The sequence below is a fragment of the Haliotis rufescens genome, unplaced genomic scaffold (assembly GCF_023055435.1).
Source record: "Haliotis rufescens isolate VD_foot unplaced genomic scaffold, xgHalRufe1.0.p SCAF_5, whole genome shotgun sequence".
Classification (NCBI taxonomy): domain Eukaryota; kingdom Metazoa; phylum Mollusca; class Gastropoda; order Lepetellida; family Haliotidae; genus Haliotis; species Haliotis rufescens.
This window is the reverse complement of record NW_025964223.1, coordinates 26,617,529-26,641,335: the sequence shown is the minus strand read 5'-3', so window position 1 is coordinate 26,641,335 and position 23,807 is coordinate 26,617,529. Positions and strand designations below refer to the sequence as shown.

The 23,807-nt window shown below is 38.8% G+C and overlaps 2 protein-coding genes across 2 annotated transcripts in view; one reads left to right on the top strand and one right to left on the bottom strand.

Moving 5' to 3' along the window:
* LOC124110641 (glutamate receptor ionotropic, kainate 2-like) overlaps positions 1-2,943 on the bottom strand; it is a 178,485-nt gene extending 175,542 nt beyond the window's left edge. Inside the window, exon 1 of the mRNA XM_046469977.2 lies at positions 2,807-2,943. The gene's annotated coding sequence lies outside the window, so the exon portion shown is untranslated. The remainder of the gene's footprint in view (positions 1-2,806) is intronic.
* An 18,036-nt stretch (positions 2,944-20,979) lies between these two features.
* Positions 20,980-23,232, top strand: LOC125373249. The gene is made up of 3 exons (XM_048384250.1): positions 20,980-21,057; positions 21,251-22,402; positions 22,833-23,232. The coding sequence occupies exons 1-2, from the start codon at positions 20,980-20,982 to the stop codon at positions 21,995-21,997; spliced, it is 825 nt and encodes a 274-aa protein (XP_048240207.1). The 3' UTR covers positions 21,998-22,402; positions 22,833-23,232.
* The last annotated feature ends 575 nt before the right edge of the window (positions 23,233-23,807 follow it).

Sequence of the window (23,807 nt, the reverse complement as noted above, 5' to 3'; positions counted from 1 at the left end):
CATGTTCAACGATATACATTATACTTTCCAATATCTATTTCTTGATCTATATGTTCAGTGACCTGCGTGACATTTTGCGGAACTAATTACTAGATTAAAATAAAATTGACTATGTGGGACTTGAATTATTCAAAATTGAAGCAGACTTGCGAGGACTACCGACTGTCATGAGTCTTGTCTTCCTTTATGGTGAGGTGAGGTGAAATGGTGTTTAACGTCGCGTCCAAGACTATTGCACTTATAGCGACGTGCAGGGTGTGTGTGTGTGTGTGGCTGCTTGTACTAGTCCGGACTAATGCCGATTTTATAGTGCTAGCCTACTGGTATACCATGCCGCAGTTTAACATGAATACCCAACTCAGACACAGTATACTGACTCTGGGCCGACCAGTCCTTGCTTTAGGCCCCTAATGCCGAGCGCAAGGCAGGGTAACAACAAGTACCATTTTTAACGTATTTTGGTATGTCGCGCCCGGGGATCGAACCCCGGACTTTCCGTTCTCCGGGCGAACGCTCGACCACGGAGGCGGTCCTTTCTTTAAGGATGTCTGCTGGCCTGTATTGAAATTTACTTTGGCTGAGGTAGAAATATTTACAAACTAGTTTTCAATTGTACTGTTCTTAATTCTTAATCTGGTTCACTGCATATGGTTAAAAACATGACCATACTTTGGCGTGATTCCTTTTTCAGGAAATCGATAAAAGCTTGCACCATTTTGGCTGTTCATAGAATTTTCACGTGTATCGAGGTTTCGCGTCAATATCGTTTAGTCATTACGGCGTGACTTAATGTATAAACATACTTTTAATAGCCATGAGACATTGCTGTAAATCAAGAGTCTGTTGTACGATTCCAACTATATCCTAAACACGTGTTCATGAATCACTATAACAAAGTGATAATATCAGGTGTTCTCGAAAAGGCGCGCGTATCTGCCCAACCGCCATCCGGCACAGGTGTACACATGAAAAGGCAAGTCAATTATTCACATGAATCATAATCAAAACTAACACGGGAACATATGGTACAAGCCAAAATAGGGACATCATTTTACTCTCTCGTGATGCGTCACATTTGGAAATGTCCTCATCATGTCTACCATAAAACCTTTTTTGAAAGATTTACTGAGGCGCCGAAAGTTTATACCCTGATCAAACAACTTCTAAGTAAAAGTCGTATGATGATCTTTGAAATCTTGTAGAAAGAGCAAACTCGATTGTACCTCAAGATTTGTGAATTGTGGACACCAAAGGCTGGAGCTGCTGGAATAAATTAAGAATAAGTTTGAAGTCATACCTCTTAGCATACGGCCTTGTGGATCTAAGATGATCCATATAACTTGTGGATCTATGTAACAGATGAGGAGTTTCACTGTACTCTTTTTACAGTTCAGGTAAGTAAATCAGTAGACGGGGATTGGCTACTTGACCATTATTTAACCATATAAAAATATCGATAACACACATCATTTTTTTGCCGTTTGTTAAAATGTGTAACCAGCCTTGAAGACAACACAGTCCATCGGTGAAAACGTCTTAAGTAATCCTCAACCAATCCTGAGGACGATGTCTTCCCTGATGAAGGTGCAAGAAATGTCACTGAGAGGTCGTTGAGAAATAATAAGGAACTATTCATAAATTTCATTTCATGTATTGCTGATCTTTCAACTTTGTAAATGTCAATCAAAGACTTCATTAAGCGACTCAAATGGAAATTAGTTTAATATTTGAATATGAAATGTCATAGGTTTGTCAATTTGATTTTTAGTTTATAATTTCCTGACTGCACTTTTTCATATTCGGTGATAGTTTGACTTCACATATTGAGTTACAGCAAAACACTGTACGAGGTAAAAGGAACACAAAAACCAAAGTAGCATGCATCTATGATGAACGTTCAGCAAATCGATTGATCCATGTACGCGGTTTTAGTGTTTCTACTACAGCTCATAAATGTTATGACAACCCTTTGCTCCAAATCTTTAGGATGGTTTTACCCACACGCCCTCCACTTTTCAGATCAAATTTTGCCATTCGACATGTTCAACATTATAAGAGTCTTAGAATTATAACATCAACTTGACTTATTCGACAAAGAAGACACAATTTATGGATAACAACTTCTTTAATGTATTATCATAGCGACGTTCCTGTGCTGAGCCTTATTCGTTGTCAAGATGTCGACCTTGTCATCCGTCAACTTCTAAGGAATTCCTTTTAAACAATTGATTAATTCGATGTAGGTTCTGACAATATGTTCACAAATGCATTCTATCCCAGACAGTTGAATATAAACATTGGTTCAGTGTACGTACATGTATATATGGAAACCAAAGAACCCCAGACACTCGTTTTTTATGCGAACGGCAGATGATAAATTCAAGTGACAACACAAAATATGAAATATTGTTATGCCACATATGCAATAGTCATTATTTATGTAATATATTCTGGCACGTGTCAAGTTTTTGTATGCGTGTGATGAGATGTATGTATATCTACGCACTGCTGTACTCGTGCTATGCCAATAATGCACAGTAAACGACGGAAGAAGATTAAGCTAGTGACTATACATGTCCAACATCGAGCGATATTATCTACGGTAGTACTCTCAAACACGCAAATGACAAAACAATTACATTCATATTGAAGTTCATTGAATCTATACTATCAATCAGTACAGACAAATTATAATGAGATCAAACAGAAAAATCTCACAACTTTAACAACATTAGACTGGTGCATTTTTAAAATACAAATGTACATTATTTCTGAGGAATTGAATAATCAATATGCATGCCCTTACCTCAGTCGATGGACTAATGTCCGCCTTATATTCCTCACGCGACATCATTGAGAACATGGAAGAACACTGATTTCAGAAATTGCGTCTAATCAAGCAGGTGGCAATACGATAACGTCTCGCAGCAGCGTCGTTCATGTGACAAGAGTAGACGCTTGAGTGGACGTTGCCAAAGTCGAGAGCTGATACTGCGGACAATCACATCAGGAGTATACATCGGATCTCCCACGAATTTGGTCAAGAGACCAACCCATTGTATATGTTCATCTACCCTGAAGTAATCTATTCTCTCGCAGTGCTAACACGGAGACCGGCTGTGGCGTTGTAATTGTAACCAGTGTTAGACATGTTGTAGCATATTTGGAGACAAGACAATTAATGTGATCCTGTTTGCGTGTAAGTTCTGGTTTGTGAACGCCGTAGTTGTGCCAATATACTATACACCATAGTGTCTCAACATGTAGTCTGAACCGTGAAGGATAGTTGTATTGTGCCGAGCCAACACCACGTTAAGGAGCTGATATTTTGTTACATAATGGCCATGTCTATTTATGGGTGATTTAAGTGGCCATTCATTGTCTGTTAGTGGGGCGTGATATAGACAAATGCAACCTCACGAGACAGTATTATTTAGACTCACAGGTTTATCATATACTGATAGTGTATATATAAATATTACATAGATCAGCCGATAAGCTTTTTAGATCACGTACAGAGAGTACATACATTGCATGATTGGTCGAGCCTGTCGTATATTGCATGAAAGGAGTGTTAGCGTTAGGATTGACACCAACTGAAGTGGGTGGAGGTTATGAATAAAACTTCGAAGCTTTTCAATTAAATCATGTTCAATAAGAAATGTACAAATGAGTGTTGATGCCAAATATATCTTGTACCTTTATCGTTTCGGGTTTTTTATTAAATCCGTATGCGTACAATCAACACCTTATTATATTATAGATGATAAAGACGGACATTGAGGCAGGAATACGAGGAACCGTTATCACATTTAGATAGGGAATAACTATAAGTCCTTTGTCCTGGCCTTTTAGATACATCCCCCACCTACGTCTTTGTTTTATTACAGCACATCGCAGAAGACGGGGAAGAATAAATAGACCAATGACGTCATTACTTCAGGTGAGTTGACGTCCTATAATACGCACTGAAAAATCCACAAACGTTTAAATCTTTAAAGAGATACGAAGATCTAATAAAGAGTACTGATATATAATTGACAAAGACGCCAATTACAGCAATTTAAGAAGAGACACAATACAGCACATCATACGTTTGACTATCCGCCGCCCGAGTGTAGAATACCATTTCAATTACCACATACCTCGCCTGGGCAGTTCAGCAAAATACCATTAAGCTGATTTAATAGACACTTTCTTGTGGCATGATAGTACATTGTATCATACATTCCACAGCGTATTGGAGCTGAAACAGAAACACTGCCTGGGTCTGTCTTATTACCTGCGCCAGAGGAACGTATCAGGAACATTAGATATCCTCATCTGTACGTTATAGTATTACGTTTCGCTTTAGCATGTGAAAAAATAACTTCTCGATGGTACACAATGCAATTCAAGGCACATTATATATTCATTAGCTAATTTCCATCGCAGATATGTTGGTCTATGTTTATATACATATACTCTCAATAGCAGACATTGTTACATTGGCCAAAAGTGTATTGTTCTCGTGTCTTCGTGTGTTGTGCATGATGGATGCATGTGTTGTGCATGATGGATGCATATGCATGACATTGTATACTTTTAGTGAAAATATGGACCATCTTGTAAATGTTCACATTTACCCATTTTTAATGTATACGCATACCAGAAAAAAATCATATCTGTGTTTATACACATATGTACATATATTAAATGATCTAGACCTACTTTCGTTTGCCAATATAAATTTCTTTGTTCATAAAGCATATTATGAGAGTATAAACAAGACATTTAAAGTATGTACTAAAATTTGCAAAGTCAATTTTATACCATAGATATAGGCATGTGTGCAATATAACACCACCAGTTGTGCATGCCGTGTTATCGCACAATCAATATGATAAGTGCCAATTGTATGCAAATTGTTTCATCCCTGCCCGTCAGACAGTAGTAATATCATTACTTTCCAATGCATTGTGAACGGATCTAATTCAAGCGTGGCGATGGGCTATTACTACTTTATCTTACCGTCAGAGAGCTGCGTTTGTCACTTTTCACCAAGATTACGTAAATTAGTCCAAACGCGTAGAAATGGCGAATAATACAAAATCAATCCCAGACGGCTGGCGAGCGTGATCAGCAGGCATAGGTGCTTTCATCCACTGCAGGGGCAGTGTTCAGGGGAGGGGCAGTGTGGAGGAGAGGGGGGACTTATCGGAGGGTGGTAGCACATATCCCGTTTTCATTTAATCATAGTGACTGTCATGTAGTTTCAGGGCGTGTATCAAATGATGCCTGAATATTGCTGGATAAATCAATTTGTCACATGTAACTGGAGTTATTTTCTTGACTAGTTATAGCCTTAAAGAAGAAACTGTCAGCTTTGTATAGGGTGAATACAATTCCGCACCACAGTGAAATGAATTAAGGATTATCATTTTTTGACAGAACGCGGAGTAATCATCAAATCTGGATGAAGAAGTACAGGATGGTGACTGAAAGTTGTTTGTATATTATGTACAGTGAGTTGTGTGTGTGTGTGTGTGTGTGTGTGTGTGTGTGTGTGTGTGTGTGTGTGTGTGTGTGTGTGTGTGTGTGTGTGTGTGTGTGTGTGTGTGTGTGTGTGTGTGTGTGTGTGTGTGTGTGTGTGTGTGTGTGTGTGTGTGTGTGTGTGTGAATTATCATGTTCTGCGGTGGTGTTGTACTGCTGCGCCAACCCTTTCTTACAACGTTAACTTTACATATACTGACATTATCCTGTTCTGCAAGTACGGCGGTGTTGTATTGATGCGCCAACCCTTTCTTACAACGTTCACTTTACATATACTGACTAACATTATCCTGTTCTGCAAGTACGGCGGTGTTGTACTAATGCGCCAAACCTTTCTAACAACGTTAACTTTACATATACTGACTGACATTATCCTGTTCTGCAAGTACGGTGGTGTTGTACTGCTGCGCCAACTCTTTTTTACAACGCTAACTATATACTGACTAGCATTATTCTGCTCTGCAAGTACGGTGGTGGTGTACTGATGCGCCAAACTTTTCTAACAACGTTAACTTTACATATACTGACTGACATTATCCCGTTCCGCAAGTACGGTGGTGTTACTGATGCGCCAACCCTTTCTTACCACGCAAACCATATACTGGTGGCCTTGCCATGTGAAAACATGGTTGTGGAGAAACTGGGGTGACTGAAATGAAATTAGCATCCAAATGCCATATGTTTGGTAGCTGTCACTTTGGCTTTGTTAAGTTGTGAAGATGTCAGATAACGTCAAACACGATACCCTGCATGACTGTAATAGATAATTGTAGATGGCGCCATTGTCGATTAAACAAGTGCCCGAATAAGTCAACGGGGATAAAACGCCTACACGTGGTTATAGTGTAATATCTGAGATTGGTACTAGTCATTGCTTGGTTTTGCAGGTCTCTAATATGTACAGGTAAACTATTGGAGAGACAGAATAGAGATAAAGAAAGAAGGCAAGAGAGATTGTTAAAGAAAGACAGAGTGTGTGTGTGTGTGTGTGTGAGAGAGAGAGAGAGAGAGAGAGAGCGAGAGAGAGCGAGTGAAAAAGAGAAGCGAGAGGGGGTGAAGTGGGGTTAAACATCCTTTTCATGACTACAGCACTTGTATACTCTCTCTCTCTCTCTCTCTCTCTCTCTCTCTCTCTCTCTCTCTCTCTCTCTCTCTCTCCTCTCTCTCTCTCTCGCCCTCTCACTCTCTCATATATAGGTCTTACGTTTCATCTCCTACATAGATCTTTTTGATGAGACCCATGAAGATCCGGGGTAGAATAGGTCTTCAGCAACCCATGCTTGCCATAAAAGGCGACTATGCTTGTCGTAAAATGGGACAAATGGAATCGGATGGTCAGTCTCGCTAACTTGTTTGTTGCATGTTATCCTACTCCAAATGCGTGAATCGATGCTCATGATGTCAATCACTGTATTGTCTCAACTGATTATTTGAGGACCGCCTACATATTGCTGAGTGCGGCGAAAAGAGAGCGAGGGTGGGGTGAGGAAAGAGAGAGAGAGAGAGAGGGGGGGAGACTGAGAGAGAGGGAGAAATAGAGAGGGAGAGAAGAGATAAAGAGAGCAAGAAGAGAGAGAGAGAAAGTAGGGAGAGGCTGAGATAGAGAGAGAGAGTGGGAGGAGATATGGAGGGAGTGAGAGGGGAGAGTGAAGGTAGGAGAGGAGGAGAGAGGGAGGGGGAGAGATGCGGAGACAGAGGAGGTAAGATGTGCCTTTGTCAATCATAATTGCATTTGTACATATACAAAGCTGTTGGAGTTTACTTGGACCGAATAATATTTATATAAAACACGACGTGTGTTGGTTAGGAAGTTGTGGTAAATAAAACACGATAGTCTGTCTGCATAGAGGAGCTCATGTGTTATTGTAGCCTGTTTATCGAAATGACAATCTTCCCGACAGTGGGTGCAATACGCCCAATCGCATTTGATCACATTACTTTAACAATAACACCCGATCATTTACAGATAAAAGACCCCGATAGTCGATAATGTGATTAACTTGAAATCTCGCATTATCTCGTTTCGCGTGACGCGAGAATTAAACGGTCTGGATTTGACCTGTTACACGTAGAAACGTCATAAGGTATAACAAGTGCAGAATTTATAAAAAGCTTTAAAAGTCAACCGGGGTTAATTACCAGCAGGTGAAACGAAATAGGAACATTAATGATATATCCTGAAAATACCCTTGGGGAGGTTATGTGCACGTGAACGTTTATAGGAGAATGTTTTTGTCAGGTTTATATTTTCAATGATAGGCCTGCCATGCCCAGGTCTCATTGCAACCCCGCCCGTGTGACGTGAGTTGTGCCAGTCAACGAATTAAACTCTTTGATTTGCCAAACATTCGGGCATCGATACGTTACAAACGGCCGGTCTGCGGCGTCAAACAACATATTTGTTTAGCTGCAGCTGCACATCCAGGTATTTATTTTTAATTGAAACTACGAGCTTAAATATTTATTTTTTGAAAAACATCTTGCAAGTGTGTATTTTTTTGTGGCAGACAATCCAATTTATTTTCAACAGTCTCAAGCTTAATTCCTTTTTACAAGGACAATTTATTTTTTTCGATAAAATCCCGTGTCATGCAATAACCTTTACGTTTGTACATGGAGTGTTCACATCTCCTTACCACCTGGTACGTACTTTTTTAAGAACTATTTGTGAGTTGCGAGGGCTTCAGGTAGAGCAAGACAGGCTGATGCTTTTCGCGAATACCTGATGTCATCACTGATTTTCAATTATCGATTTATATACGTTTCATCCCCATTTTGCCTGTTCCGTCAAAAGGAACCTGTTTAGGCAAATATTCGAGACTGATTATTACATTTTTAATTAATGTTTAATTTATATATAGCGCATAAAACTAATATTTATATTGGATACATGTCGAAGTTACATTTAAAGCAATAACAAATGAATATCGTATTTAGGCCTGATTTTTTATGCCATAAAAATTCGTTATATCTGTATTGAAGTATTTTTTTAAAAATATTTCAGATAGGTTTATGCACGTTTGTTTGTACCACATTAAGAATTCTCTCAATACACCACTTCGATGTTAATATTTAATATTGATTTCCAATTTAATTATGTCTGTTCGATTATGTTTTCAATTCAGTAAATTGCTAATATCCTAATTGACTCGCTTCGTGTTTTTTTTTTCATGTATTGTTTCCACTGTACGGACGTTTCAGACAGAGCCTGACGTCTGAGAAAGCGACGTGGATGAAAATTGCCTTTATTTCTCTGGTCTGATAACTTGAGCTGGTAACCTCTTAGTGGATCACTATGCCTTTGACTTAACCTCATGCTACTTTGACCTTCATACCAGTAATTCCAATATCTCAGTGTTATTACGCTAGGCATTTTTGGAATGAACATTTCAAGTAGCATTCGCTGTTGTAATTCTGTTTTCATTTTGTTTGACCAATATTTGTAAAAGATTGTATGGAATTCTTTGCTTGAACGGAATCTGACCTAGAAGAGGGCATTTTGCAATGAAGCATAGACGGCGGTTTGTGAGGCTGTCAATTGCTCGGGTGTCTTTTTTGTATCTTGTAGTAATTTGTATCCTCGAATTGGTGCTGCACATGGTTTATCCTTCTCGGTGAAACTTACTGCTATGTGAAATAGACCCAATAGTTTCATTTGGGTTTAGACGTAATAGTACGTTGCCATAGACACTGAGACTCCACCAGTAGTTTGTGCAAAGCTTGTCTCCTGGTCATAATACTGCGTCTACAGTCACTTCCACCCTGTGTACAACACAAAATACAACACCGCCTTACAGAGTGTTTGTGTGTGTGTGCAGGGGGGAATGACCCAGATTAGATTTCACACTTGGGTACAGTGTGTGAAGCCCAGGTCTGGTGTCCCCCGCCATGATATTGCTGGTATATTGCTAACAGCGGCGTAAAACCATACTCACTCAGTCATTATAGTATGTGGTTGCAATTTGATGTGTGCTATTAGTTACATGATTTGCTTATGATACCATTATTGTGTATGTTACATGTAGTGTTTCAATTACTATTAATTTCTGCACATTGTCCATGATTTCCATAATATGAGAGATGTTTTGAATAGCTTATTCTCCACACAGTCGAACCTCATTGTGTCGAACTCGTCGGGACCTGGGGAAAAGATCTAGTTATCAGGGATTCTTAATGCTTAATTTGGGCATATGGTAGTCGCAAATTTGTCCGAGATAACCGTGAATTCGACACATCCAAGTTCGACACAACGAGGTTTGACTGTATTACATACTGTACTTTTAAGATATAAAATAAACAAAAACGAATGAAATTTCACTGGAAACTATTGAATCGATGACGTTGTAAGCGATTTAAGTAATATACGTCATATAGTACGTCACAGTTGCACATGTGTACATATCGGGAAATTATTACTTCTACCCTTATGGGTAATACTGATGTCCTACACCACCATGGGTATTATGTCAGTTATAAGAGTTTGCCTTGTAACTAATCGTGTTCTTTTGCAGACGAACCGCTGCATTAAACACACACCGGTAAACGATATCTGTGTTTGGCAGACCACATCGTGCAACCACTCGTTCCATTGTCTGCTCTTTTCGCAATAGACGTAAGATCGGTACCTTTTAGTGACCTCGGTGTTTGACTGAAATAAATCTTATAAAATATTTCATATCTCATTTTTTTTCCATAATATTGAAAACATTACATTCCTGAGACTATACACGTATTTAAGAAACATCCGTTTGTACGTTTGCACACATAGCACAATAATGCATTTACTTTCTTCCTCAGACATAGTCTTTAAATGTTGAGTAAGAAAATAATAAAAATAATTAACTTAAATTCATGTTTTGTGAGGAAGAACAAAACATAATTATATAATCTGACGAAACTCTTAACGTCAATTGGCACGGGTATATATTGTAAATCACATCCCTGCCACACGTAAAGATCTCACGATCCCAAAAACTGTGCCGTTTTGACTCTACTGTACAGTGCGCACTGGTTGTGAAGCTCGAACACACTCTAATGATATGAAAACTTACAACATCTACCATCTTGCCTTGTGAATGTATGACGATTAAAGTAGTCTGCACTCCAATCTACTCCAGCTTGCTGTAAATGATACGAAGTGAATCCTTTTAGCTACATAAAAAGTGATTCTAATTCAATTACAATGTACCTAATGTATTTAAACTTTATTATCGTTGGAGCCGATCCGAACACTTTTTTCTATTACTGTGAAAAACTGGTGGTGCATCTGAATCCCGTGCTGCCAAGTATCTTCATAAGTCAGTCACAGTTGTTACACAATTAAGAAGATAATATAACTTTTATTCTTAAGGGATCTCAGTTCTGTCCGAGATTGCCCTCAATCTTCACTCCTTGGCCGTTAATCTGGTCTCGGTGGCACCAATGGCACCAGTTTCAGATGGACCAATAATGCTTGGCCTCTCGGCCGTCCGTACATCAAAGATGAAGAATCCCCCTCCGTTGACAGTAAGAACAACAATATTTATCCAGTGACACGAAACTCCCTCACTCTTTGAGAGAAGTGCACTGATGATAATGATTGTGGTTTCCGCTGAGTGCTAAACGTTCCTCTTAATCATTATAACGACCCTACTTCCTTACTCCTTCAGTAATTAGAAGGGTCCTTCCATTTGCCAGTCCTCCATTGGCTTCTGTTGTCATTAGATGGTTTTCTGAGTAAACTGTCACTGTTAGCTCGGATATTTTCCCTCGCGCTTGGCCATTGAAACCATCATTGATGAAATTGCCTGTAACTCTTTGCTTAAGCATGGAGTGGTGATTGGATTCCATTGTCGTAAACTTTCTAAACTCCCTGAGGATTCAAGTTGAAAAATGACATCTGACTATCAGATACATTGGCCTTTGATATATTCACATAGACAACAGTGATGCTCCCTTCAAGCACGCAGTCATCGATTGGCTGCAGAGATGAACAATTCTCATACACTTTTGTACCTCAACATGGTTGGTGACGAATCCTTAATTGGTACACTGATATTGGCTGATTTCACAATTTTGGCATCGTTCGCTGCCTACGTTATAAAATAAACTATCCACGTCTGGCGGTTTGTCTAGATACATGCGTAGGTCGTATCAGTTTTTGTAGACATTACTGCATGGAATTAACAACGAAAAAGCCTCAAGGGTATTCATATTCATATTTCTGTGACAAGATTCGAATCTCCAACAGAGTAAAAAAATGGCAGAAAAATTTCATGAACTTACACTCTTGCACTCTGGCATACGATATGCCATGGGGTGTATGCGGAATGGGTGACCCTGACCTGCCCTTCCTGTAACACCCGTCGTGAGTAAAGGTCAAGGTCACTATACAGTTCGCATTTGAAAAACGTTTCATGGCAGTTTCAGCCAAGGAAATAGTTTTGAAATATTTTAGGATGCCGAGATTGTGAAAAGTGTGAAACTCGTAAGGTGATTTACAGATGCATCCTTGAGCTTTTGGAGGTAAGAAGAAGTTGATCTTAAAAACACTTGATACTGGAACCAGACGTTAACGAGTTATTGTGTTGGCTTTGTTTGTCCTTGTGATATACAGAAAACTTATCATTATTTTCTTAACAAGAATACTCCCCAAAGCAAGGATTAGTTTTGCATAGACAAGATTTCTAGACAGGAGTACTGCTCTGTGGCGGCAGGCAATAAATACATTTTAACGCAAATTGTGTAAATGACTGGTGCTAACGGTTGGGGAGGGCATGCGTACCCTTTCCGCGAACACCTTGTGTCATCACTGAATTTCAGAGGTCCATTCATATATTTTTTCACTGCAGTTTTGCCCTTTAAGCCAAATGGAATGTGTTGACGGATAACCAAGACTGGTTTTTCAATTGCATTGACGTTTTATTCAATTTTTACTTTTCTTCATAATTCAATAATCAATAAAACAAATATTCATGAGTCATATTTAACATTCTTTTCAAATTGGTTTCCCTTGCAAGTAAAGAAATCACTACCAAATCATATTTATTCATAACTGATTGCAAACATATCTTCTAACTTGTAGGAAAGGAAGTGGCTGATTTTATTAACGCCGTAATCAGCAAACACAGCCACATATAACAGCGACACAAAACGGAATTGAACTGAGGCAAGCACGTGTTCCTAGTATGACGCGTGACCCACCCCCAGGGTACGATGACACGTGTTAGGTCACAGCTTAGAAACGGTATTCTCAGGTGATCCCTATTCAAATGCAACCCAACCGAATCAGCCATTGCGATCTCAATTTTAGTCGACTGGTAGGACAAGCACGAGATAGCAGAATCTATTCCACCCCTGGATGCCCGTGAGGCCCGTGATCTATGCGTGTTGTCGCTCGAGGGAATCAAATAAGACATGCCAAAACAGTAGAGTATGAAATCAACGCAATTGCATGTTTACAGTCCATATCAAAACAAAATCAATGTAATCAATGCAATGGATGTTTTAGATGACTCTGTATATCGCTGTCAGATACGGATTTGATGGATGTGTCTGGTAGTCGATACTTTCCCCCTATCATAACTCAGTTACTGCCCCTAATACATGATTGGCTGAAATAACTTCATTTGGGCATGTAAAAAATGCCTCAAGCTGGCCAAAGTATGATTCAATATTTGAGGAGGTTCTCGGCTGGTAATTTGCACTTCTACGGAAAAGGAATTTTAAATGTTCCAATAAAGTGCAATAACTTAAATCCTTCGTTGGCAGTCTAAGGTTTAACCTTCTCAATATATTTTGCAATATTTTCAGAGATGACAATCTAGGCGTGTGTTAAATGACACTTGAAGGTTCTGACATTCTACTAAATATGCTCACTGACTGCAATCTAGTTTATCTATCATTGTTAACGCAAATATTTGAAGACAAATATCGATGAAAGGTATACTGGATCACTTGAGTATTAAACAGTTATTTACTTGGCTAGATTATGAACATAAATCAAAATGTTTGGTCTTTAACAGGAGAGAGTGAGTGAGTAATTTTTGCTTAACGCCGCATCAGCACACTTACAGCTATTCGCGGCAATAACAGAAGAGAAGCTGTGCTAGTTTATCAGACTGGCATGTGTTACAAAGGCAGTTTCCTGCTTGATAAAGACAGACAATAAACAGTATGAAAGTACAACACAACACAACCTAACGGTTATTTGTCTTCACTAAATATATCAAATCACTTTCCACTGTTTCCTATTCAGCAACGTTGCACATATAAACAAAAAAGATAGGGATCATGAATATTTGTGGAGATATTTTTTGAAAATTGTGTGCTCAGTGTACATTACAAAAAATATCCCCCGAAATATTCATGATCCCTTACCATGTTTTCAGTAGATGTGCAATGAATAATTATTAAGAATGATAAAAATGACATTTTAGTTTCATGACGTTTAACTACTTTAAAGTTTAACATAAAAACACCACTGCTTGGAGATTTTCTTACTTGCACATCAGACGTGTGGAAAGAAAAACAAGACGGAACCTATCTGTGCGATCAGTGTAAACAAAATTAGTATGAATCTCCAAAAGAATGAGCATGACCCAGCTCGTCGTGCGTGAGCGCAGATTGAGTTAGGCTTTACGCCACTTTCAGCAATATTTCAGCAACACCACGGCTGGGGACATCAAACAAGGGCTTCACACATTGTATTCATGTGGGGATCGAACCCGGGTTTTCGGCGTGAAGAGTGGATGTTTGAACCACAAGGCTACTGACGTTGTTCGGTTCGCGTGAGTGTAGGGGCGTTTTATTCCACCAATGTTCACGTTTCATTTCCCTGTGATAATCAAGTTTTCAATATCATTGATCATTGGTTCTTCAAATATCTTTCCTCGGGGTATTGCCACTTTTTTGGATTTTTGTAATCTAAATCTGCTGCCATTGTATTGCAATGCCAAGATAGAAACAGAAAGCATATTGCTGGCATGAACCAACTTCGTGTCAGCAAAATTAAACATTGCAATATGAACTCCCCGTCTCCTCATAGTCTCTCTTGTCTTTTTCCAAACAACTTCTCAATGGGAAATATTGACAGCAATAAGATGAAAATTATGGGTGCCTACTGTTGACGTTTGCGAGAGGTAAAATGCATGCAGGAAATCAAGCAGCATGTAACCTGTATCAATGTGCATGGAAAAAAATGACATGTATCTGGGTGTACGGAACAAGTAAAATGTATCAGTGTGTATGGAACAAGTGACACGTATCAGTTTGTATGGAACAAGTGACATGCATCAGTGTATATGGAACAAGTAACATGTATCAGTGTGTATGGAACAAGTAACATTTATTAGTGTGTATGGAACAAGTGACATGTATCAGCGTGTATGGAAAAAGTGAGTTGTATCAGTGTGTATGGAAAAAGTGACATCTATCAGTGTGTATGGAACAAGTAACATGTATTGGTGTGTATGGAACAAGTAATATGTATCAGTGTGTATGGAACAAGTAACATGTATCAGTGTGTAAGGAACAAGTAACTTGTATCAGTGTGTATGGAACAAGTAACTTGTATCAGTGTGTATGGAACAAGTAACTTGTATCAGTGTGTATGGAACAAGTAACATGTATCTGGGTGTATGGAACAAGTAACTTGTATCAGTGTGTATGGAACAAGTAACATGTATCAGTGTGTATGGAACAAGTAACATGTATCAGTGTGTATGGAACAAGTAACATGTATCTGGATGTATGTAACAAGTAACATGTATCAGTGTGTATGGAACAAGTGACTTGTATCAGTGTGTATGGAACAACTGACATGTATCAGTGTGTATGGAACAAGTAACATGTATCATTGTGTATGGAACAAGTAACTTGTATCAGTGTGTAAGGAACAAGTAACATGTATCAGTCTGTATGGAACAAGTAACATGTATCAGTGTGTATGGAACAAGTAACATGTATCAGTGTGTATGGAACAAGTAACATGTATCTGGGTGTATGGAACAAGTAACATGTATCAGTGTGTATGGAACAAGTGACTTGTTTCAGTGTGTATGGAACAAGTGACATGTATCAGTGTGTACAGAACAAGTAACATGTATCAGTGTGTATGGAACAAGTAACATGTATCAGTGTGTATGGAACAAGTAACATGTATCAGTGTGTATGGAACAAGTAACATGTATCAGTGTGTATGGAACAAGTAACATGTATCAGTGTGTATGGAACAAGTAACATGTATCTGGGTGTATGGAACAAGTAACATGTATCAGTGTGAAGGAACAAGTGACAGGTACCAATGTGTATGGAACAAGTAACATGTATCAGTGTGTATGGAACAAGTGACATGTATCAGTGTGTATGGAACAAGTAACATGTATCAGTGTGTAAGGAACAAGTAACATGTATCAGTGTGTATGGAACAAGTAAAATGTATCAGTGTGTATAGGAAAAGTAACATGTATCAGTGTGTATGGAACAAGTAACATGTATCAGTGTGTATGGAACAAGTGACACGTATCAGTTTGTATGGAACAAGTAATTTGTACCAGTGTGTATGGAACAAGTAACATGTATCAGTGTGTTTCGAACAAGTAACATGTTTCAGTGTGTATGGAACAAGTGACTTGTATCAGTGTGTATGGAACAAGTGACATGTTTTAGGGTGTATGTAATTTGTAACTTGTATCAGTGTGTATGGAACAAGTAACTTCTATCAGTGTGTAAGGAACAAGTAACTTGTATCAGTGTGTATGGAACAAGTACCTTGTATCGGTGTGTATGGAACAAGTAACATGTATCAGTGTGTATGGAACAAGTAACTTGTATCAGTGTGTATGGAACAAGTAACATGTATCAGTGTGTATGGAACAAGTGACTTGTATCAGTGTGTATGGAACAAGTGACATGTATCAGGGTGTATGTAATTTGTAACTTGTATCAGTGTGTAAGGAACAAGTAACATGTATCAGTCTGTATGGAACAAGTAACTTGTATCAGTGTGTATGGAACAAGTAACATGTATCAGTGTGTATGGAACAAGTGACATCTATCAGTGTGTATGGAACAAGTGACATGTATCAGTGTGTAAGGAAAAAGTAACTTGTATCAGTCTGTATGGAACAAGTAACTTGTATCAGTGTGTATGGAACAAGTAACATGTATCAGTGTGTATGGAACAAGTGACATGTATCTAGGTGTATGGGAAAAGTTACATGTATCAGTGTGTATGGAACAAGTAATATGTATCAGTGTGTAAGGAACAAGTAACTTGTATCAGTGTGTATGGAACAAGTAACATGTATCATTGTGTATGGATCAAGTGACATGTATCAGTGTGTATGGAACAAGTAACATGTATCAGTGTGTATGGAACAAGTAACATGTATCTGGGTGTATGGAACAAGTAACATGTATCATTGTGTATTGAACAAGTAACTTGTATCAGTGTGTATGGAACAAGTAACATGTATCATTGTGTATGGAACAAGTAACTTGTATCAGTGTGTATGGAACAAGTAACATGTATCTGGGTGTATGGGAAAAGTAACATGTATCTGTGTGTATGGAACAAGTGACATGTATCAGTGTGTACGGAACAAGTAACATTTATTAGTGTGTATGGGAAAAGTAACATGTATCAGTGTGTATGGAACAAGTGACATGTATCAGTGTGTATAGAACAAGTGACTTGTATCAGTGTGTATGGAACAAGTATTATGTATCTGTGTGTATAGAACAAGTGACATGTATCAGTGTGTATGGAACAAGTAACATGTATCAGTGTGTATAGAACAAGTGACATGTATCAGTGTGTATGGAACAAGTAACATGTATCAGTGTGTATAGAACAAGTGACTTGTATCAGTGTGTATGGAACAAGTAACATGTATCAGTGTGTATAGAACAAGTAACATGTATCAGTGTGTATGGAACAAGTAACATGTATCAGTGTGTATAGAACAAGTGACTTGTATCAGTGTGTATGGAACAAGTGACATGTATCAGTGTGTATAGAACAAGTGACATGTATCAGTGTGTATGGAACAAGTAACATGTATCAGTGTGTATGGAACAAGTAACATGTATCAGTGTGTATGGAACAAGTAATATGTATCAGTGTGTATGGAATAAGTAACATGTATCAGTGTGTACGGAACAAGTAACATGTTCCTGGAAACGAGAACGTGTACAAGTACATGTATAGGCACGATGCTGTGTTGAATAGGTAATGCCTATTTTGATTATGGAGGCGATATGAAGTCTATGCAGCACAAGTACATCCGTGATATATATCTGAAATGATTGTGCATTAACTAAGCCAATGTCCGTGAGTCTGTAATGATAGAGATGTGTGTAATGTTCAGCCAATTACCACCACTAATTTGTCATGAGGAAATCATGTGAACTACACTTAAATAAAACTACTGTTTGACATGGCTGCGCGAACAAAGGAAGCAATGTTAACACGATCCACCCGATGACTGCTTGTTAGAATGAGACGGATGCTTTAAAAGCTAAAGGCAGCTCCATTTATCACAATCTTCTGGCAACATGGCGGAAAGCCTCGAGTGTAACAACGAGCTGTAAAATGCTTCTTCCCCTCTCTTAGCTCCGGACGCCATTATGTCATCTATCAAAATCATCAGCGTCCAACTTGGGACATTATTCTTTCGATTCTTGACGATTATTGGCCTTTTGAACCTGTTCGTCTGACATCTCGCGAGTGTTTGCGTGATCGATGGTGGACAAAAGGGATTGGCTGTTACAGACAAGACCAAGGCCGTGTCACTCACACCTGATGTATCACTACGCCCCTATGGACTTTTCTCTTTGGACTATTTATTCGCTTGGCTGACGAAACAGTAGCAATTACATGTTGAATTAAACGAGTATTTATTTTCAGATAATTAATTGTACGACCAACTGAGGTTGTTGGCTGAATGATATTATTGATTTAAAGGAATTGAATAAAAGCGACAAGAAACATTTCCACAATCATAAGAATCTCTTCTGACACCAGAGTCGATTGTATGACTTATGGCATGTGTTTATGAATCACTATCACAAAGTGATGATACCAGGTGTTCGCGAAGAGGTCGGCGTACTCTGTACCACCAGTGGCACTCATCACAAACACATGCAAAGGCAAGGCAATTGTTCACCTGAAATTAATTATTAAAATGAGCATATATCTACCCCGTTTGAATACCTTGTCAAAACTTACCGTTCGGAATTATATATTTACAGCATATTACTATGATATATTCAAATAACAAGCATAGATTATGTAAGATATGTAAGAAAAGTGCATGATTAAGAATTGCCTCGCAAGGTCTTCTGAAACAATCAATCGGGTGCAGACAGATGACGAGTGACCTAGACGACACATTATGCTGATAGCGCACATGTAAGTCACCAAACAATTATTCCAGTCAAACTACTGCGTCTCTCGCCAATCTACAGAAATAGGGTCATTAGTGTGAAGGTTTCCTGCCGTAGTGAAACCATTTTATGGGCGTTCATGATCATCGTTCCCAATTTCGGAGCTTGAATCAGTTACCTTCGGACATTAGGTGTAAATAAAGTCCAAGCTGGTTAGAAACAGCAACGTATGACGTCAACCGTGGTCAAATGAATGCAATGAATGACGCTCAGAGTTTACACGCCTTGACATATAAACGGACTTGGAGTAACAGGACTCAAATGAAAAACAATGAAAATAGCACAAAATGCTATTGAATATCATTACACGTTAATGATGCTATTGAAAAAGCACAGATCAGAAACGGCCTTTGCATGAAAGGGCATTGTAATGCAATATTAAACTACAGAAAAGACAGAATGACCAATAGTGACTCCAGATGTTATGTACAAGAGTCATGGATACATCTGGGAATCGCCAGAAAAAGAACATTTCTCTGTTGTCCAAAACCACCGTTATCCATTCGGAATTTGGTCCTAAATTGTCTCATAAGAAATACCCTTTGCTAAATTTATTTACGATCACTAACCTGATGATCACAGTGCTTCATATTCATGATCTTATCTCAAAAGCCATGTAAGACAAAGCGGGGGTTTCTATGTTTTCAGGGCAGGGGAGTGGTCTAGAGGTTAAAGCGCCCGTACGTCACGCCGATGGTTCGATTTCCCACAAGGTTAAAGCGTATGACGCCCACTTCTGGCTTTCTCCGCCGTGCTGTTGCTGGAATATTGCTACAAGGAGCGTAAATCCATTCTCACAGACTCATATATTCATCTAAGCCAGATCGGTTTACAACTCTGTCCTTATGTATAATGAATATTATGCACTTCTAACACACTTTAAAGTTACTTATTACTACTGTGTTGTAAAATAATGTAATCATGTTTTCTTGATAAAAACATATGAAGTCATGATCTCATCTTGTATGATAGCATTTCCTGTTTCCAAACTCTTGAGCAGTACGCCATAGTTATGATTGCCTACAAATGAGTTACGATTGCCTATACCATGTTAAATATTGCATTTTTGAAAAACGTCTTTACTTAACACTGTCTTCAAAATTTTGTAAACACGTTCGTTGAACATGTGCTTCACACCAGAAAGTCCCAATCCTCTTGCTTACGTATTCACTTTCGTACGGATGCCGAGTTCTGAAACCACATGTCCTCAGTGGTACAAGAATGACCCACGAATCTAATTACTAAGAAAGGCACATATACTGAGTCAAATTAAAAACTTCACATTTTGAAAAGTAATCCCATATATGATATACAACGGACAAATATATCAGAGAAGGTATTTTTAATCATTAATATCCAAAGAAGGATTTTAATTGACGGTGGTAACCATAATTTGTTCCAAGCACCTACGGTATTCGGTAATAACATCAACAGTTTAAATCATAAGTCCCAAGCACGAGAATATGATGGCACACAAGTTCAGTTGCGTGTATGGCCACCATGTGCGTTAACAACTGCCACACAACACCTCCGCATGGACCTTGTGATGCTTGTGAACACATGATTGGGAAGACGACGCCATTGTTGCTGCAAAATGGTGCCAAGATCTTGCAAATTCTGTGGTTGGTTCTAGAGAGTGCGCTGACTTCTGCCAAGAGCATCCCAGACGTGTTCGATGGGATTGATGTCGGGAGACCTTGACGGCCAGTCCATGACGTTGACTCCCGCATTCTGAAGGAAATTCCTTGTCAAAATTGCTGTGTGGGATCTGGCATTGTCGTGTTGGAAGATCAAACCAACTCCATGTGCTGCCATTTAAGGCAGAAGTTCTGGTGCCAGTACCTGGCCGCGGTAAGCAGCAGCGTTGAGGTTGCCACGGATGACAAGAAGCCTGGAACGTGCTGGACACCTGCACTTTCCCACAGATGGCGTGAACAACTTCACTGCTGACTTCTTCACAAACTGGCAATCTTGACAAGGAATCTGCATCCGCATTAGACTTTCCAGGTCTGTACTTGATGGTGAAGTTGTACATGGATAAAGCAGCCAACCACCTGTGTCCTGTGGCATCTAACTTTGCAGTAGTTAACACATACGTAAGTGGGTTGTTGTCTGTAAAGACTAAAAACTCGTTTCCATATAAGTAGTCATGGAACTTTTCGGTAACACTCCACTTGAGGCACAAAAATTCCAATTTGTGAGCTGAATAGTTCCGTTCCGAGCGTGTGAGTCCTCTACTGGCGTAGGCTATAACTCTAGATACCCCATCTTGCTCCTGGTATATAACAGCTCCTAATCCCTGATATACCTGTCTACACTGTCAGGAAGGAAAATGGACAAGGACGCACCAGGACCCTGCATAGAAATTTGTTACTTCCTGTGAGTTCTCTTCCACGTCAAGACGTCACACCACCTAAGCCTGCTCCCAGAACTAGTGTTCCTAGACCAACAGTAGTTCCTAGAAGATCAAGGAGAATCCAAGGACAAGACCCAGATTATGATGAAGATGAGGATGATGACTTCATAGTTGTTTCCACTCCATCACAGCCGTCAGTGTCAACTTCTAGAGAAGATGATAGGCCAACTGAGGTTAGAGTAGATGAAGATAGAGCTTCTACTTCAAGTGATCAGGATGTGGAAGAGCCTGCAGATTCTGTTCAGGAACAGGATCAAGAGTCCGATGTGGATCAGGCTGAGGATCAGTCATCAGAATCTGCAACCTCAGACACAGCTTCTGTACCAGAGGATGTCACTCCTGCAGTTCAAGACCAGGATCTAGAACCGATTAGAGGATGTGACAACTCAGTTCCCCAGGTAGCTCCTAGACCAGTACCAGCTCCTAGACGCTCTACCCGAGAACGGAGAAAGCCTCAGTGGATGCAATCTGGAGATTACGTAATGTCTGCTATCACTGATGTTCCAGAGGACTGGAGAAGTCGAGCTGATTATCTACTTTCACTGATAGGTACAGGAGTTGTAAATGACGTCACAGCCAAGAGTATGCTTTTGTCCCTTATTTCCGGTCATGACAAATGATGAGGACATCATTTTGCCGAGGGGAGGAAGTATGTAGTAGGTGTTAATTCTGCAGCTTGTAAATATGTTAGTATTTTTAGTGTAGATAAAGTAACTTGTCTTTTCTATTTCAGCTTGTTGATTCAACAGAGGGTTGTGTCATTTCCTGGTTTCTATCTATCATTAGTTGTGTCCTTATCAGTATTTGCTACTGATAACTTTCTACTGGGTCAAAGGTCAATGGTCCAGTCTATTTTACTTCCAAGGGTGTTTTGTTCTATTGTTTGCTCGTCATTAGGGTTACCTGTTGTGAGCCAATTAGTATACCTTTCAATTCAAATCCCTTTCTCACCTGCCATTGCTAATCTTATGCTGCACACACCCACCTGCACTGCACAGCAATGGATTGAGGATCAAGTTATCAAGGTTAGTAATCATAATTAATCTGTATCAATCAAAACATTATAATTTCAATCATTAGTATAAATCAAGTAATAAATGATAAAATGTGTTTTAAATAACCTGTAAACATAAACAAACGATAGGTTGAGTGAATGAGGTGAGTGTGATGAGATTAGGGTCTGATTCATGAGTATTGCTTATCTATACATATATTTTATATTTCAATGTATTGGTTATTTGGTATTTTGCGTATTTTGGTATTTGATGCATATTTGCTATTATTTAGTAAATCTGGTGTATTTCTAGACTTTGTACATATCTCTCTAGATGTATGCATGTATTTATTGATAGTTGTATGAATGAATGACTGAAGTTGTATTTCAGTGATGCATGTATATGCCGTGATTATATATGTTATTTACAATATTATAATTAATATTGTATCTGTATTTAGTTTCATGTGACTGTCGAATGAGACGACTGGCAGAAGGCATGTTACACTCTCGTGTCACACACAGGGTATGTTTTGTATATAGTTTATCTATATAATATGTTCATGTTGTGCATTCATTATGCATAATATGATTATGTGATGATTTAATGCTTTCCTCAGTTATGCGTTTAATAATGTGTAATTATATTGTCTTTGTATATGAAGGTACATCTGCACTGATTAGATATCGAGGCAGAAATATATTTGCGTATCTGCTGTAATGATGTAATCAGTTATTAAGAAGCAGATCGATACTTTACATTTAATGTGTTATTGTACATTTATTCTGAAACATGTGATATATTGTGATTTTAAATTGTTTCAGGAGTGTCTTCTATATGCCTTGCTGAATAAACTGAATTTTCTCAGAACCCCGTGGACTGTAATCTCTTGCAACTAAGGATTACACATAAGGTCTACAACAATGTGATAAAAAGGTTTGTTTGTAAATACACAATATTGTCAATGTCACGTCTAATTTACCATTAAATATACATATTTTGCGCTGTATCACAAAGTGCTACAATGTTAGTGTAACGCACTGCACGCGAGGCAAATCCCAAGGCTACACTGCCTACGTCACGGTTCCAATTGTCATACAAGATTCATAACACCAATCGTGTGATCACACGGGGACACAGGTCCCAGATGGTTACCTTTCAATCACGTTTAATTTATTTACACTGCAAACATCCAACAATAAATACCAAACCATGAGAAGGAAGGAACATTGTACTTTTACAATTATTAAACTTTTGGCGTCAAGATGGCTGCTGTACAGTTGAAGTCGCGTTATGATATTCCCTATCCTGTCATTAATGTTTTTGTCACGAAAGGAATACTGAGCAAGAACAAACCTTTCCGACAACGTTACATAACAAGAAAATATATGCGACTTTTAATAACTTACAGAGTACCCGATTCTCTCATTTTACT